Source organism: Palaemon carinicauda, chromosome 31 (genome assembly GCF_036898095.1).
Source record: "Palaemon carinicauda isolate YSFRI2023 chromosome 31, ASM3689809v2, whole genome shotgun sequence".
NCBI classification, from domain to species: Eukaryota; Metazoa; Arthropoda; class Malacostraca; order Decapoda; family Palaemonidae; genus Palaemon; species Palaemon carinicauda.
Window position 1 is genome coordinate 14,319,855 of NC_090755.1, and position 17,082 is coordinate 14,336,936.

At 38.3% G+C, this 17,082-nt stretch overlaps 1 protein-coding gene across 2 annotated transcripts in view; it reads right to left on the reverse strand.

Moving 5' to 3' along the window:
• LOC137624318 (tyrosine-protein phosphatase 10D-like) overlaps nt 1-17,082 on the reverse strand; it is a 335,629-nt gene that overhangs the window by 10,338 nt on the left and 308,209 nt on the right. The window contains exons 28-29 of one of the 2 annotated variants that reach the window (XR_011040718.1): nt 15,279-15,514; nt 13,657-13,775 (exon numbers count right to left, since the gene is read on the reverse strand). Coding sequence is in view for 1 of the 2 variants with exons in the window: in XM_068354980.1 (XP_068211081.1) it covers nt 15,279-15,514 (236 nt within the window). In the remaining variant the exon portion in view is untranslated. The remainder of the gene's footprint in view (nt 1-13,656; nt 13,776-15,278; nt 15,515-17,082) is intronic. The other variant, XM_068354980.1, reaches the window with a different exon arrangement.

The window sequence follows — 17,082 nt, forward strand, 5'->3', positions numbered from 1 at the left end:
GGTAGGCTTCACTCACCTTCTGATCATCGTTAAGAAAAGAGGTCTCCCCTCTTCTCTCTATGATCAAGACTTGCATAACCACACTGGATTTCCACTTAGAGTGCATAGCGCTTAGTGTCTTCTCTTTATCATTTATTTGTGATACGCTTGTGCTTAACAGGAGCTAATGCCGTGGCAAACAATATTCTGTAGAATCTCCATGTGGGTATTGTAGAAAGTGGCTATACTCCCAGTGGGAGAGATTTATTTCTTGACACAAGAAACCGGCTAAGAGAGATCTTTCGCCTTTGTCATCTTCTTCCAGTAATGTCAAGTGTAAGCTCTTTTCTGCATCGAAAGATATCCCCCTTCCTGCTCCGTCGTGTTTTGAGCCTTTTTAAGCTCCAGTTACAGAGGACAATGGCCATAATGATAATTTATTGATGATCTTAATTTTTATGCATATCACCTAATAGTGATCGTGTGCCTAGTCATCCTGAGTCGATGCCTTTGACATCCATGGATATGGCTGCTGCACTCCCTGAGCCGGATCTAGTCCCAGTATCCTTGGTCCCCTATTATTCAGAAATCTCCCTCACCTCCCACTAGTGTATTGAGTGGTGACTCTATATGATTAATCTTATCTAGGGTTGACCTTTTGGTTTTTGAAATATCTCCCATCAAGGCGTCAAAAGTCCCGTTCCAGTACTGGGAACACTACAGTCGAGACTGTCATAACCCCCCCCCCCCCCCCCCCAACAGAGGCACTGCTCTCCTTTACGAATTCTCTTGACTTGTCTCTGAACTCCCTAGTACAATGTATTGAGGTTGGTTGGACTGCTCCGGCTGTGGCCACAACCACAAGTTGTTCAGATCCTATTGTGTCTTCTCCTTTCTAGCAAACTACTTAGAAGTCAATAGTAACTATAACACATTTACTAATTCTGACTCAGCCTGGACGTATTCTCACGCAACCAAGTCTGTATACTCCATTGTGTCTACGCGTGATGACGTCATGGAATGTGCCGCTGTGCCCACGAGTAATGACGTCGTTAAACATGCTGTTGTGCCCATGTTGGCAGTCTTTGATGACATCTTGATCCTTGGGTCTTCTTTCCAGGAACACCTGAAACTGGTAGAACAAATTCTGGCTACTCTCTTGAAGCGCGTACTCAAGATAAAACTTGGGAAGTGTTCTTGGGTACAAGTGGAGGTCAAGTATCTTGGTCATATGTTTGGACGTTCTGGTATGCGTAAGCTGTTAGCAGCTTACATCAAGAAAGTGGAGGACTTCCCTTAACCAACCACTGTGCGTGAGCTATGGGGATTCCTGGGACTAATAAACTTCCAACAGAAATTTATCCCCATGTGCTTACAGATAGCCAAACTGTTATCTGCAAAGACTGAAGGATCTAAATCCCAAGGGACCAGAAAACTGAAATGGACTGCAGAAATGGACTATGCCTTTGTGTGCATGAAGGAGCTGATCAAGGACATAATGTTGTCATACCCTGACTACTTCGCTGATGTTAAATCCTTGGAGTTTTTCGTTGACACTTCGGGTGAAGGGGCTGGTGCTTGGCTATGTCAGGAGGCCTTGGAGCATTCAGGGGAGTGTAGGGTATGACTCCATGACCTTCCTTGATTGCGAGATCCGTTACTCAACCATTGAGCGTGAGTTGGCTGCGAGATCCGTTACTCAACCATTGAGCGTGAGTTGGCTACTCTGCGATGGGGAATAAAAACCTTCAGGGCCTTCCTCTATGGTCAGTTCTTCGTGATTCATTCAGATCACCGTCCCCTGATGTATCTTACGACATGAAAAGGATGGTCAATCGCCTAGCATGGACACTTGAGGCCCTGTCCGAATTTAACTTCAGTCCAGGTAATCAGAATGCAGCAGCACACTGGTTATCCCACTGTCCTGCATTAACTGATTGTCTGCTTGCTACTAAACCTACCACTCCCCAAGTTGCCTTCTAGACTGGCCTTGTATAAGGAGGTTTGTGGTGGTCCAGATTTTCTCGTAGAATCCTTGGAGCTAGTCGTGAACTGCTGGATGAAAGGGTCAAGTCTTGCACCGGGCTCTCAGCTGAAGGGAGCCAAGCTCCGAGAGGCCTTAGTTCAGCAGTTTCTGAAAGACTGGCCTACTAGGCTTCAAACTGGACAAGACTAGCAGGAATAGTATCCAGGCAATGTGTTTTCCAGGTATAGTCCCAGCTCTGGAGTTGCTCTTGGCAGCATCTATGCTATTGAACCTGGAAATCTGGGTCAATTGGGGTCCCATTTGTCCTGTAGTCTCTTGATCCATCCGTGACTGAGCCTCAGTGTGTGCATCTTCAGTGTCTGTCTGGAGTGCATTCTAACCCTCTTGACTGAACTCCCTAATTATGTCCCTTCAACTGACCTGATTCTGGGCGATGAGGCGTAGGTGAAATCTTGTGTGCCTGACACTGAGGGCTTGGTCACTGATGATCAGGAAGCACCAGAGGATAGTCTTGTAATCCAGTATGTAGCTATAACGGCACCTTATCAGTCCAGTTGTACGTATGTCTCAACATTCGGCAGTAGATATAGTAATGATACAGGAAAACTTATTTTGTGCTCTTGTTGATACAGGGGCACAGGTTTGTCTTGTAAATGAGTCTGTACTGAGCCAACTTGGTATAGAGTACTGTCAGGAGAACAGTTAGAAGAGTTGAACGGTTCCTGCACCAGCATTCTAGGTTATGTTCAGTTAGAGGTGAAGTGTCCTTCCGGATGGAGACTACCGCTGTTTAACCATGCGGTGGTAGCTGCCAAAGACATTAACATTTGTTTTGTTCTTGGTAGGAATCTATTGGAAGCAGCTTAACTGGCACTAGATTCACCCCTTGAGCAGTTGGTGTATGACCACACTACTGTTCTTCAGTTGTCTCTCAAGGTGCTGTCAGTCCACCAATGCATAACGACACCAATTATGAAGGTGATTGACCCTGAACCTGATTGTGGAGTGTACTCCAGGAATGCTCTTCTATCCTTTTGTCAGGTGGCCAAGATCCAAGGAAATCATAAACAGATCCCAACTGTCATCAAGATGATCTACTCAGGGGTTCCTACATCTCGAGTTCCACACTCCTATCTACCCTATTGGAAATGTTGGTCTGACCTGGAAGTGCACCAGGATTTGCTAGTGAAGCGGCGGAACCCAGATGGCTGGGTAGTCCCGGTAGTCACCTTCAATGTCCTGATAGATCTAGTTGCAGAGACACACCTCCAGAATGCTCACTGGGGGATCGGGAAAATTACTGCAATGGTCCATCGACTTGTTTGGCACAAATCTTATTAGTGTAATCGGGGATATGTGCCGGTGTTGGGAATGTCAGACTTGTAAGGGAGGGGGTTAACCCATTAACCTTGAAGATAGTGACCTCTTCTCCCTTTGAATTAGTTGCTATGGACCTTGTGAGTCTCACAACAACAAGTAATGGTTTTATTGGGTGTCTGATGGTAGTCGATCATTATTCCAAGTGGGTAACGTCAGTACCCATAAGGAATAAGAAGAGCAGTACAATATGACAGGCGTTTGAAGACTGAGTTTTTCCTGTTATTCCTCGTGTTCCAGTAGGGATATTGACTGATATTTCCTAGGAATTTACTGAGTTGTTGGAGTAGTACAATGTTGTATATGGGAAAACAACTCCGTATAAACCCTCTAGTAATGATGCAGTGGAGCGGGTAAACCGTACCATTGGTGAGTTACTGAGGTTGATTTCTGGGGAATCTCGGAAATGGGACCAGTATTTATCCCGAGAAGTTCTTGGCTACAACCATTCCCATCACACTGAGATTTTCTGTACTCCAGCTGAAAAAATACTGAAGGGGGCTCATGATGTTGACAGTATCCCGTTGCTGTCAGCAGAAATGAGAGACCCATGGGGAGAAGGACATCCTCGGTACAAACCATTTAAGGAGGGTTCTCTGGTTCTTAAGAATGTGCGCCAGTTGGGACACCTTCTGTCGTACAAGCTCATCCCTAGGTTTGAGGGGGTATTCTGTGTTACTAAGGTACATGAGAATAAGGTCACCTATAAGCTGCAGAGACTGCCTCATGGTGAACTGGTAAAAACTCATCATATCCAGTTAAAGGCCTGGCTTGAACCTCCAGTCTATCTGAGGAGGCACTTTCTCTGGTATCCGAGGGGTCCTGATCCTGTAACCGAGACTCAGAATAGTCTGTGAAGTCTCGCAGAGTTCTGGTTCTAGTAGAGGAGATGACTCCTATGGGGTGCCTGCAATAGTCGCATCATACCTTTTGTCTCGGTATTGTAACAAGTCCTGACGACAAAGGAAAAGTTACCGTCTTACAAGAACTATTACTCAGCCTATTATTATTATTATTACTTGCTAAGCTACAACCCTAGTTAGAAAAGTAGGATGTTATAAGCCCAGGGGCCCCAACAGGGAAAATAGCCCAGTGAGGAAAGGAAACAAGTAAAAAAAATATTTTAAGAACAGTTAACATTAAAATAAATATTTCCTATATAAACTATAAAAACTTTAACAAAATAAGAGGAAGAGAAATTAGATAGAATAGTGTGCCCAAGTGTACCCTCAAACAAGAAAACTTCAGCCCAAGACAGTGGCACTACCCAAGACTAGGGAACAATGGTTTGCTTTTGGAGTGACCTCCTAGAAGAGCTGCTTACCACAGCTAGAGTCTCTTCTACCCTTACCAAGAGGAAAGTAGCCACTGAACAATTGCAGTGCAGTAGTTAACCCCTTGAGTGAAGAAGAATTACTTGGTAATCTCAGTATTGTCAGGTGTATGAGGACAGAGGAGAATCTGTAAAGAATAGACCAGACCATTTGGTGTATGTGTAGGCAAAGAGAAAGTGAATCGTAACCTGAGAGAAGGATCCAATGTAGTACTGTCTATCCAGTCAGAGGACCCCATAATTCTCTAATGGTAGTATCTCGACAGGTGGCTGGTGCCCTGGTCAACCTACTACCCATTCTTAAGCCAGCTAGGACTTATGAGAGGAAGAGAGTTCTGGATGCTTAGTTATATCCTCCTGTATTGAAGCCTGATTCTATTCGAGATCTTGTGGTCCTCCAACTGGGGGAGAACAGCCCCACTGAAATATGTGAAAGCCCAATTTTGACTCCCGAATTGGTAGTTCACTCTCCTAAGCCTCCTCTTTCCGAGATGAAGGTGTCGTTTATCCTCTTGGGAGTTGGGAATTTTGGAAAGTTTCCAGCATTCTGTTGTTGGAAACACTTTCTGTTGGCTTCAAGAGTTCCAGTCCAGACTGGTCAAAACCTGCTAGCTTAGAAAGCCCTGTAGCTGACTCGGCAGTGTCCATTTATCCTGATTATGACTTTCATGGCTTTTTGCCACTCGATTGTCACGACCAACTTGCCTGAAAATCCCACCTCTAGTGGATTTAGTCCCCCATGGATTAGGTCAAAAGATCCTGTTCCTGACCTACCTTTAGTTCAGCCTCGAGTCATGGAGTGAAGGCCTCATCTTGCTGATCAAACTAATACAGTACTACATAGAGAGAACTGTCCATTCCTGAGTCACCTCAGAATTCAAACCCTTTCCAACATTCTGATGGTAGATTGAAACGCCAGTCGGAACTCAAGGCTGAAGTGGCACAGTTGGGTATATTTAACCAGGACCCGACAGCTCTGTTTGGCTCTTCTTTAACAGAGCTTTGCCCTGAGTCATCGCCTGATTTTTCAGGATTTTTATTGTCCTCTTCGAAGTCTACGGATTCTGTCTCTGGTTCACCTTAGAGAATGTCGATAACCTGCAAATACCAACTGTTATGCGAGGTTATCGATCGATTAAAGATGCCCAGCTTGTACCTGGAGAGTCGCCGGCTTAGCCTGTCTTCAGTGATGCGAGAGATTAACATGGCTCGTCAGCAGATTGCTGAATCACGGCGCATGTCCTGAGACAGAATTTTGACTCAAGAAGAACTATAAACCTCCCATTGAATTGGGTACTGAACAGTTGTTTTTTATTTCAAGTTTTTGTATATCAATTACTTTTTTATTAGTAATTTTTTTATTCCCACATTGAGGTAGTTAAAAGGTTGTGGAACAGGACACCTTGTATGAGGAGGGCTGTATTGAGACACGGTTTGTTTGTTTCTTTAATTATTCGTTTATTGTACTGTAATAGTCCAAAATCAATAAGTTTTGTATTCTTTAAAATTGATTTTGGACAACAATGAATGTCAGTTTTCTTTTTCCTGGATAGTTTCATGACCGTGTATGCCTGTTATACTGTAATTTTGCCTGTAATAATAACTGCGTTGTGATGTAAATTCATGTTATTTGAGCATTGATGGAAGGGAAGGGTGACAATCTAATTTTTAGTTTAAGTACTGTATCTCCATTGTATCTGATAGTTTATCATCTATTCCTATCACATTTTTTTCTATCGTGAAACTGTCAAATGATGTCCCTAATGTAATATGTATTCATGTGAAATTGAGTAGATTTTGGTGTGGGGTGTTGTCAGTTACGAGACATTATTTTTGGATGGGCTTGAGGGCTAATTGGGGAAATTCAATGAATAAGGGTTTGGGTGAAAAAAATATTATTGTTTGTATGTTAGGAAAAATACCTATTACTTTCAAAATTGTCACTTTTGATTATCTATTATAGTATTTATGTTAAGCCACAAGTGACTCCCCCAAAAATAACTTAATCTGTTATTGTTTCTCTTAACAGGTAACTGCAATAATACCCTACACGCAATAGGTAGTCAAGATGAGGAATTTGAAAGTGCTTGGTGAGGACAAGCTATGATTTATGGTGGGGGATTTTTAGGATATTAGTGCAGTGGACACTTACGTGAAAAAAAAAAAATACATTAGTATCTCCATTATCAGAAGGTAGTCGGAGATTCATGTCCAGACTTGGTTAACTCACTGCCTAGGTCATGAACCACAATATTGTGAAGTTCTCCATTAAGCTTGAAGTTTTCTTATGCCACCAGCTCAGAACTCTGTCTTGATTATAACTGCCAAGGTTGTCTGCTGATAACTTTTGTGTCTGGATATTTATTGTAGCTGTGGTGTTGCTTAGTGAGATCATTGGACCACCCAGGCAACAGCAACGTACACACACTGTTGCGTTCAACTATAATATGTAGATTTCTATAGCATGGCTTTAGGAAGTTACTATATATAATATTTACCCGTCCCTTTTGAGTGTAGCACTGAGGATAACAAGTCTCTTTTAATATATTACATAATTTTTTTTGTCTTTCTGATGTACAGGTGAGAATGCAGAGACAGGTCAGATGAATAATCTTGTCTAATAAACCATTTGATCCTAACTCAAGCAACAATTCAAATTGCATTTGAATTTAGCCCAAATATATACAGTTAGGTTGGTCTTTAATTATACTTATATGTATATAGATTAAATATTTACAGGATTGATTCCCAAGAGGATCTGTAAGGAGATATTCATGTCACTCCTTCTGGTTTTGTAAACCTGCATTTTCATATCATTGTACTGTATCTTTTTTTCTTTTTCAATTTTGTTGTAAATGTATGTTGCTGATAATCCTCTTTCAATACATTTCCTCAAGTGAGATTTTCCCCGTTCCAGCTAGAAGTTTTTTTTTCTTTTTCTTTTTCGCCTCCTTATAATATTTCTTCTTTTCTTCTCCTAATGTTCAATTACTTTTAGATAAAAATATATCTTACCTAAAACGCATACATAAAACTTTAGACAGGGATCTCGCCTTTCTCCTTGCCTTTAGCTTCAGCCAAGTACGTAAGTGAAATAAATGGTCTATCCTAACTAATGTCATATTCAAAAGGGTGGAAGGAACTATCAATTTCTTATGTTCCAGAGTTTGTGGCCAAACTTCAAGATCCAGTAGTTTATGATGCTAGATTTGACTCACGATATAGTTCCTCAAAAGAGGTAACTGATGACCAGGATAAGCTTTACTTTACCCTGTAAGGGAAGTCAGATAGCATCTGAAAAGAACAACCTACCTTAGACCCAAGATTCCAGACCTATTTGTGAGCACAGGCCTCTCCAATAAGAAGGTATCCACAAAAATTTATTTCCTCCATGGCTAAGAGAAACCATTATGAGAGCATAAAAATCCTTGGGGGAAGTATCACAAAGGGCCCCTATTTAGAGCACATGATGTTCATGGTTTTGCTGCAACCCTGGTGTTCTGCAAGAACCACTCAGTAGCCCAAGTTCGAGAGCTGTTGTCAGAAAAAGACATAACACTTTAACGGATCACTGCCGAAAAGATTGTTCTCACAGATCTTTAAACACTTTTTCTTTAAGCTCTATTGTTGCAGCTCAACAAATAGTTTAGCTTAAGCTCTTACAGGATACCTAATTGCTCATCATGCATCCGTTAATTCTCTACATTATAAATTTAATGTGGATCAAGTCTGATAGTACTCACAAGACAGATCTAGAGTACTTGCTTGGATGACACCCTAATGCAGCTAAGAATAACACGTTCTCATTTATATATGATTATATTTGATGCTTGATTTTCATATGGCTTTATCTCTGCCTTAGACTGAAACTAAAGTACATTGACACTACAACCCTGCCTCTTTACGAGCTGGTTGGACTGTGTTGACGTATTCACTTGCTTATCTCTACATATAACTGTCATAAAGAGAGTGAATACCTATTAACTTTGACTTCACTCACCTTGGAAAGACTCCTATCTAAATGACTCAGAAGTTTGTATCCGCATTGGAATAACTTACAAATTTAAAAAATATTTTGTATTTTTCTTAGCTATACAAATCTAAGTCATTTAAGCAAAGGTCCTGCCTCAACCACCCCATAAGTCATTGACCAAAATAGAGTGAAGTCTACCAGCAGCCACGCATAACACTACCCAGCTGTGGGGTAACTAATCCTTCCTTATGCAACACAGCCCTTTTTCTTTTTTTATTGTCTGGTCATAGAAAATGGAAGTAGGAGTAACCCATTTAAGTGAATCAGGGTTGTATAGCTAGGAAAAATACAATTTATTTTGAAAGCTTGAACTATTTTCAATTGAAAATATATTTTTCATAAACAAATCTTATAAGCTATTTGGAGGAAAATGCATTTCTATGTGGTTTTATAAATTTTCAGGATGGATATTCCCTTCAAATTCTATATGTGAAAATAATTCACTTGATGCAGATATAAATTTGCATTATGTATTATAATTACACTTCCAGAAATGTTCTACAGGATTTATAAAATTGTTTTCATCCAATTACATTTAGTTTCAGGCAGGGGGGAGTAACCTAGTTGGATCCAGATCTGGTGCCTGGAGGTACAGGCCATTTTCTAAATCTTCTTCTGATACAATATACAATGCAAAGCAACATCATATTTTAGACTAGCCATAAGTGGAAGTATGTGGAGCATTAATAGATGGTCTTGGCCATTAAACTCTCATTGCAACTAACCCTGCAACCTAGATCCTCTTTTAATATTGCATCGTGGACATTAACTTTATGTATTTACATTGTGGATATTGCCTTTTCATTAAAAGTCTCAATTAGGGTAAAATGAAATTCCTCTTTACATGATATACTACTCATAAAACTGAACCTTCCGAAGTTACCAATTTGCTATTCGCCTATACTGTATTTATACTTTCTCTTACCAGATGTTTAAAAATAATTGACTTTACCCTATACATATATTGATAAGAAGTCTTTCCTTGGGAGTTCATACTGCAATCATACAATCATAGCAATTGTCACCAGAAAATCAGGATTTGAATAGAGGTCGATTAGAGTGACCAAAAGGCTATGAAACATATGGCAAGAGTGGGTCATAATGGGAAAAGTAACCAGAAAGTAACATCATTCGTGGCAGTGAAAATTACTTCTCATGATCACCAAGAACAAGACATGACAACAAGAAGGGTTTCATAGGAATATTGTACTAGGGAGAATAATAAATCATCACAAAAAGAGATGAAGAACTACTGAAAAGTAAATTAGATCTAGTACATTGTTAAAAGATGAGAAATTAGTAATCTGATCAGAAACTGAATTCTATTCTAGGCTAGTTGTGTATTATATCAGCCATCCAGGTGTAATGCTCGGTAACTAATTTATAGCTAAGGTTTTACAAAATAGAGAATAACTCAAAAAGCACTCAACTTGGGGAGAACACCATCCGAGAGAAACCCAATTAGAAACTCCAAAAATAGGTAAAATCATGTGTCAACTCTTTTAAGAGCCAGGAGGTGAATTGCAAAAAAAAAAAAAAAATACTAGAAACCCACAAACATGAAATACCATAACTACAATAAGATAAGAACTTTGGCTATTGATATAACAAGTCAAACATGCTGACAAACTGAATTATAATAACCCCCAGTAATGCATACAAGAACACTGAAGAGGTCAATAGAAAAGACTTTTAAAATTAGCAGTAGCACAGCAAGCCTATATTAAAGAATAATAGAGTACAGTATATAATTCCTAGCTTCTCAGCAAGGCATCAATGAACATGGTCACATTAAGAGGAAGGGAGTCCAAATGCAGTTCAACTTCAAAACAAGTAAAAAAAACTGATGTGGAAACTTGCAGATTCTATAGCTGAAACACTAAATAACATACTCTAACTTGATGGAGATGGTAAATATTGAGTAACTTGTGCAAGGAAATTTAGAAAGAAAGTTGCACTTACATCCATTGCAATAGCAAATACTGTAATTATAAATGGGCACAATGGCTAAACATGAAACAAATGTAAATCTGAATAATAAAACACTGATCATGCTTGGTTAAATTATGTAGTTGAAACTGGAATGTGCCCCAGACCATCACAAATATACAGATATACTGCAGCCACTGGCCAAGTGTCCCAGACTACTTTTGATCTAAGGTAGAGTTCAGTGTGCTAATACTGTATGCATCCAGGCATGAGAATTGAACCTAACTATTTTTCCTCCTAATGATGACCGGTTCTATACCAAGTTGCACTTATTGTGGTAGATCTCAGAAACATTGCCTAAGTGCAAGTACATATTTATATATACTGTGTCTGGTTATTAATTTAAATATTGTTCATATAGGTGTATATGAAATGTAATTTTTACAAGATCTTGTTTCTTCTAGTTAATATCTTAATATAGTTCCTTGGTCCCTTCATCCAAACGAACTACCAAAGGAAGTCCATAAAAATAAAATAGTAGTGGACTTCCAGATCCAAATATTAAAAATACAGTTCTGGATTCTTACTGCGATCAATATGATAGAATTACTAAATTACCTTGTATCAGAAGCAAGCCAAGATTAGCTTCACTACACAAAATAGCCTTCAGGAAACAATTATTTACATACATATTCGTTTGGTTAAATATTTTTAAAATATTGATGCCTAAGGGTGGTGGGATAAAAATATATTGTTTCCATGAAATTTACTTCTACTACCAAGGCTGTATGTTGCATTTATGGATAGCTTACGATAGAGTTAATAAGGAAGCAATGTGAAGTGTGATGAGGTTAAAGGAAATTGATGGAAGGTTGTTGCAAGCAGTGAAAAGTTTATATATAGGCAGTAAAGTGTGTGTTGGGATAGGAAATGAATTGAGTGAGTGGTTTCCAACGCGAGTGGGAAAGACAGGGATGTATGATGTCGCAATGGTTCTTCAATGTCGCTGTTGATGGAGTTGTGAGAGAGGTGAATGCTTGAGTGTTTGGTAGAGGATTGAAACTAATGATAGAAGAGAGTGATCATGAGTGGGAGGTGAATCAGTTGTTGTTTGCGAAGGATATGGTATTGATAGCAGATTCGGAGGAGAAGCTAGGTTAAATAGTGACAGAGTTTGGGAGGGTGTGTGAGAGAAGGAAGTTGAGAGTTAATATGGGTAAAAGTAAGGTTATAAGATGCACGAGAAGGTAGGGTGATGCTAGGTTGAATGTAATGTTGAATGGAGTTTTACTTGAGAAGTAGATCAGTTTAAGTATGTTGAAAATGGTGGAGTGGAAGCACAAAGAGTGAATGAAGGATTTAAAGTGTTAGGGGCAGTGAAGGGTTTGGTAAAGAACAGTGTTAGGAATGAATGTAGAGAGAGTTCTGTATGAGAAAAGGATTGTACCAACTGTGATGCATGGATCGGAGTTGTGGCGAATGAAAGCGACAGAGAGACAGAAATTGAATATGTTTGAGATGAAGTGGCTGAGGAATATGGCTGGTGTATCTCGATTAGATAAGGTTAGGAATGAAATGGCGAGAGTAAGAACGAGTGTAAGAAATTAATTAGCAGAGTAAATATGAATGTAATGCAGTAGTTTGGCTATGTAGAGAGAATGGAGAATGCCCATCTGCTGAAGAAGGTGATGAATTCAAGAGTTGATGGGAGAAGTATAAGAGGAAGGCCAAGGTTTAGGTGCAGGAATTATTATTATTATCTAAGTTACAACCCTAGTTGGAAAGGCAGGATGCTATAAGCCCAGGGGCTCCAACAGAAAAAATAGCCCAGTAAGGAAAGGCAAAGAAAAAAGAAAATATTTTAAGAACAGCAACAACATTGAAATAAATATTCCCTATATAAACTATAAAAACTTTAACAAAACAAGAGGAAGAGAAATAAAATAGAAGTGTCCCCGAGTGTACCCTCAAGCAAGAGAACTCGGGTTGAAGACAGTGGAAGACCATGGTACAGAGGCTATGGCACTTCCCAAGACTAGAGAACAATGGCTTGATTTTGGAGTGTCCTTCTAGAAGAGTTGCTTACCATAACTAAGTGTCTCTTCTACCCTTATTGAGAGGAAAGTGGCCACTGGACAATTACAGTGCAGTAGTTAACCCCTTAAGAGAAGGATTGTCTGGTAATCTCAGTGTTGTCAGGTATATGAGGACAGAGATTATGTAAAGAATACGCCAGACTATTCGGTGTAAGTGTAGGCAAAGAGAAAATGAACCATAGCAAGACAGAAGGATCCAATGTAGTACTGTCTGGCCAGTCAAAGGACCCCATAACTCTCTAGCGGTAGTATCCCAACGGGTGGCTGGTGCCCTGGCTCCAGGAGATTGGAGAATAGATGTGAGAGACGAAAAAGCACTATAGAAATAGGAATGAATGGTGGGCGATTGTGACGCAGTTCCGACAGGCCCTGTTGCTTCCTCCGATCACCTTGGTGACCGCTGAGGTAGCAGTAGTAAGGGATTCAGCATATGAAGCTTTATTTATGGTGAATAATGGGGCACACTAGCAGCACCAACCAAACTCGGCAAAATCCCCCGACAGGCTGGGAGGAGAAAAGTCCCCTTTCGTTGTTTGTTTTTTGGTCGGCTACCCCAAAAAATTGGGGGAAGTGTATTGGTAGATGGATGGACCAAGGCTGAAAGCTTTACCAAATTATCTATTAATGGCAAAAAGAAAACTTTACATACCCTGAAATATAAGGGTCTTAAAATATATTTTAGCATCTCGCCCATCAACAGCTATTTTTATGACTATCTACCTGTTAATGCAAAATAACACTAAGTACATGTCACACAAAATACAAAATAGTTAGGATAAAAGTATAAAAAATCAGCATGGTATTTTCTCTCACTTTTTACATAATCTATTTAAAGAAACTGAAATCTGTAATGCTACTTATTTCAAGGAAAGTTCATCAATACCATACTAAATTTTTGCAATTTACTAAGAAAGCTGATTACCCCAGTAGAAAATTGGATGCTTTAATCCGGAGTGTACAAACGCCTGATATGCTTTGGCAAGTATGCTGACCATCATCTTTTCTTAGATCCAGTACCAAAAATCTGCATACCATTAAGCCCTGAGCCACCAAATGAGATTATCATCAAAGGCTAGACATTCAAAATATATATTTACACATAAAACTAATTAAATGGGAGTCATGCTTATACCTGAATCAGATCTGACTGATCAAAATGAACTTTTTTTACTTTTGCAAATTATAGATGACTGCATATGCCTTCATGACAGGGATTTTGTAATTAAAGTTCATTGAGTAAATCAGATTTCAAATTCAAGGTTTCGTAAGAAAAACTAAGATAAATTCACTTATAAAATATCACTGTAATATATAACTTTGGTAAATGCAGACAAGGTAAACCCCTATGTAGGTCAAGAACACTGGTTAGTAAAAACACATGAAATGACGTAGTAAATGATAGAGTACAAACCAGAGGTGCTATCACTATTGTTCCTCCCTCTAGGTTTATTGAATAAATTGGAGATCACTATCTTTTATGCTGCATTGCGTATTTTTTTTTATTTTCAATGAAAAATATTTTTTAATCGCATGTTCAGAAGTTCATATATGTAACTATTATGTCGATTACTAAGTATATGTTCTTGATTATTGTGTTCATAGATTATAGATTGTTAATGACACTGCTTATTTCGTATATACTATCTATAAAGGAATTTTTTCTTGCTTGTGGTTAGAGTGCATGAGCCTGAATAATAATGTAAAATATTATTTGTAAGAAAACTAATCATAAGTTATTATATCCCTATTATGAATCCTTTCAGAAACTAGCATAACATATTCTTTCATAAGCTTATTTGGAAATTTTGCATGTGTCAAACATCTAAGCTTTTAATCACTTTATACCCCACATGAAACAAAGAGAAGGCAGGACTTTACAATTAATAGAAGCCTATTAACTGAAAATTTTCACACAAATTAATCTTTAAATCTATCAGAGGACATTTTGATACATTTATATTGATCTAATAAACAAAAAGCTCCTAAAATCAAATATGTGAATCATTCTAATAAAGGCCAGCACATCAGGCTGGATTGAATTAGACAGTTGATGTGAAGCATCACCTAGCTGATATAGTTTACCATAGAGTCTCAAAGAGAGCATCCCAGACCATAGCATACTAAGGTGAAGGCTATCAAAGTAATGAAGAGTGAGACTTATTTTAACTCTTTAATGTTTGAAGTTGAAAAGTAGAGTGCTTCATCAGAGAAGCACAGGTGAACCCCAGATGAACACTTTAGTTATCAGTCTAATGTTCTGTACTTAAATTTTTCAAAATGGTAAAAGTACATGAGATACATTAGCTTTGACAAGTCTTGAAAACTGTCTGATAAAACTTAATGCCATTAGAATGTTTAATTTACAATAACATCTAGACAGCACAAGCATAAATTTTGCAGCCAGAACAATAAAAAATCGATCTGAATGAACAATGTGCATAGATATAAACAAGATGTTCAAAAGGAACATACAATCTGCCCAGCAATTAATCCCTTTACAAACAACTGCTAAATAGAGCATAAAAATCAAAACTAAAAACTTACCGTCAAAACCCGGATTATCGTGAATTTCTTTTGGAGAATATTCTTTATCCCTTTGATGTAATACAGATAACAGACATTGGTGGATACAAATGTATTGTTGCTCTGCCTGTACCATGGATACACGTTCCCTTCTCATATTATATACAATTCCAAAAATATCTACTTCATCTGTTGTTTCCATGGTGAATAGCAGTTTGTCAATAGCAATGAAAGTACCTGACCGACCAACTCCAGCACTGAAAAGAAATGTTAATTTTTATTTTCAATTGAATCATGTCTAAAATACTACAACATTTAAATTCTCCCTCTCATCTATCTATCTATCTATCTATCTAATTATATATATATATATATATATATATATATATATATATATATATATATATATATATATATATATATATATATATATATATATATATATATATATATATATATTACCTATTTATATACATACTGTATATAGATAGATTGATGTGTGTGCATGCGTGTCAAATTGATTACAATGCACACTGACATACCTTAAAGGTCAAGTATTTATTTTAATAAACCTCCCATGATGTTTATATTGCTTTGTCTCAAAAATGCAGTTTATCAACAAAAATTCCCAATTGCTTTCCTCTCAATAGACACGTCTCTAGTAAAGTAATGAGACACTCGAGCGGTTTAAGGCAAGAAGAAAAGTGCTAGGGCCTCTTTGTTATTTCAGTTTCTCTGTCGACATTGGTTCTACTGAACATACACTTCTTCCAGACTGATAAGTTTGATTGCATTTTAAGCTGTCCTCCTCTGAATTTGTTAGTGATTACTGCATAGGGATAGCACTGTGATTTAAACTATTGTGAGGAGTCCAATTACCTCACTGTTTCTTAGAAATAAAGTATGTTTCAAGTTGAGTGCTAAAGAAACTTGCTTTCACTTCAGGAGGAAATCCAGAAAAGGCTATGCTAGTTGTTTATAGTAGATAGGGTGACAATTATAACATTCCAGCCAAGTATTGAAAGTGATGGGATTCAAAGCTCTTAACTTATTTAGCTTCCTTTGTTTATCCTCAGAGGGTCAGTAAATCTTCCCTTGTAGGCTGTTATTCTGATCTTCCCTACCCAGTTGCTAACACCAACTTGATTTCCTAAGTTGTGTGTAGTGGTAATAATGTTCCATTCAGTAAGGCTTCTTAATGTTCACAGCACCTTACAGATTCAAAATAATCTCGCAAAGCAGCCTCCAACTTAACCCTTGCACTTCTGCATTCCAAGTCACTATTTTAGACAACACATTGCAAGGCAGAAGACAGAGTTATTAGTCCGGGTCCTTATATCCATCCAGCCGCTAAAAAAAGGGCACTTAAGCAAACTAGTTTTTAATTTGTGAAAGGCTTTTCACATTGTATGATTCTTTTAACATTTTAATGTTGTTGGTTATTGGCTGCACCATTTTTTTTTTTTTATGTTGGTGCATTACATTCTTTGTAAACTTGGCCACTAGCTCATCAAAGATCAAAATTAGCAGGTAAATGTAAGTACTACTTTTACTACCAGAATGAGTCTTACTATGAAGAAGACTTAAAAGAAAAATAGAAGGATTACGAGTATGTCTATTCAGAGAAAGATATATAGGAAAGATAAATAACTTTGATAGCACATGTAGGGAAAAAGACAAATACATACATGCATATACCAAGGCACTTCATGGGGGCTAGCCGACATCAAACAAATGAAAAAAAAAAAAAAAAAAAAAGACATCTCCTCTCTATGTTCCTCTCAGCCTGACAAGGGACTCAACCGAGTTCGGCTGGTACTGCTAG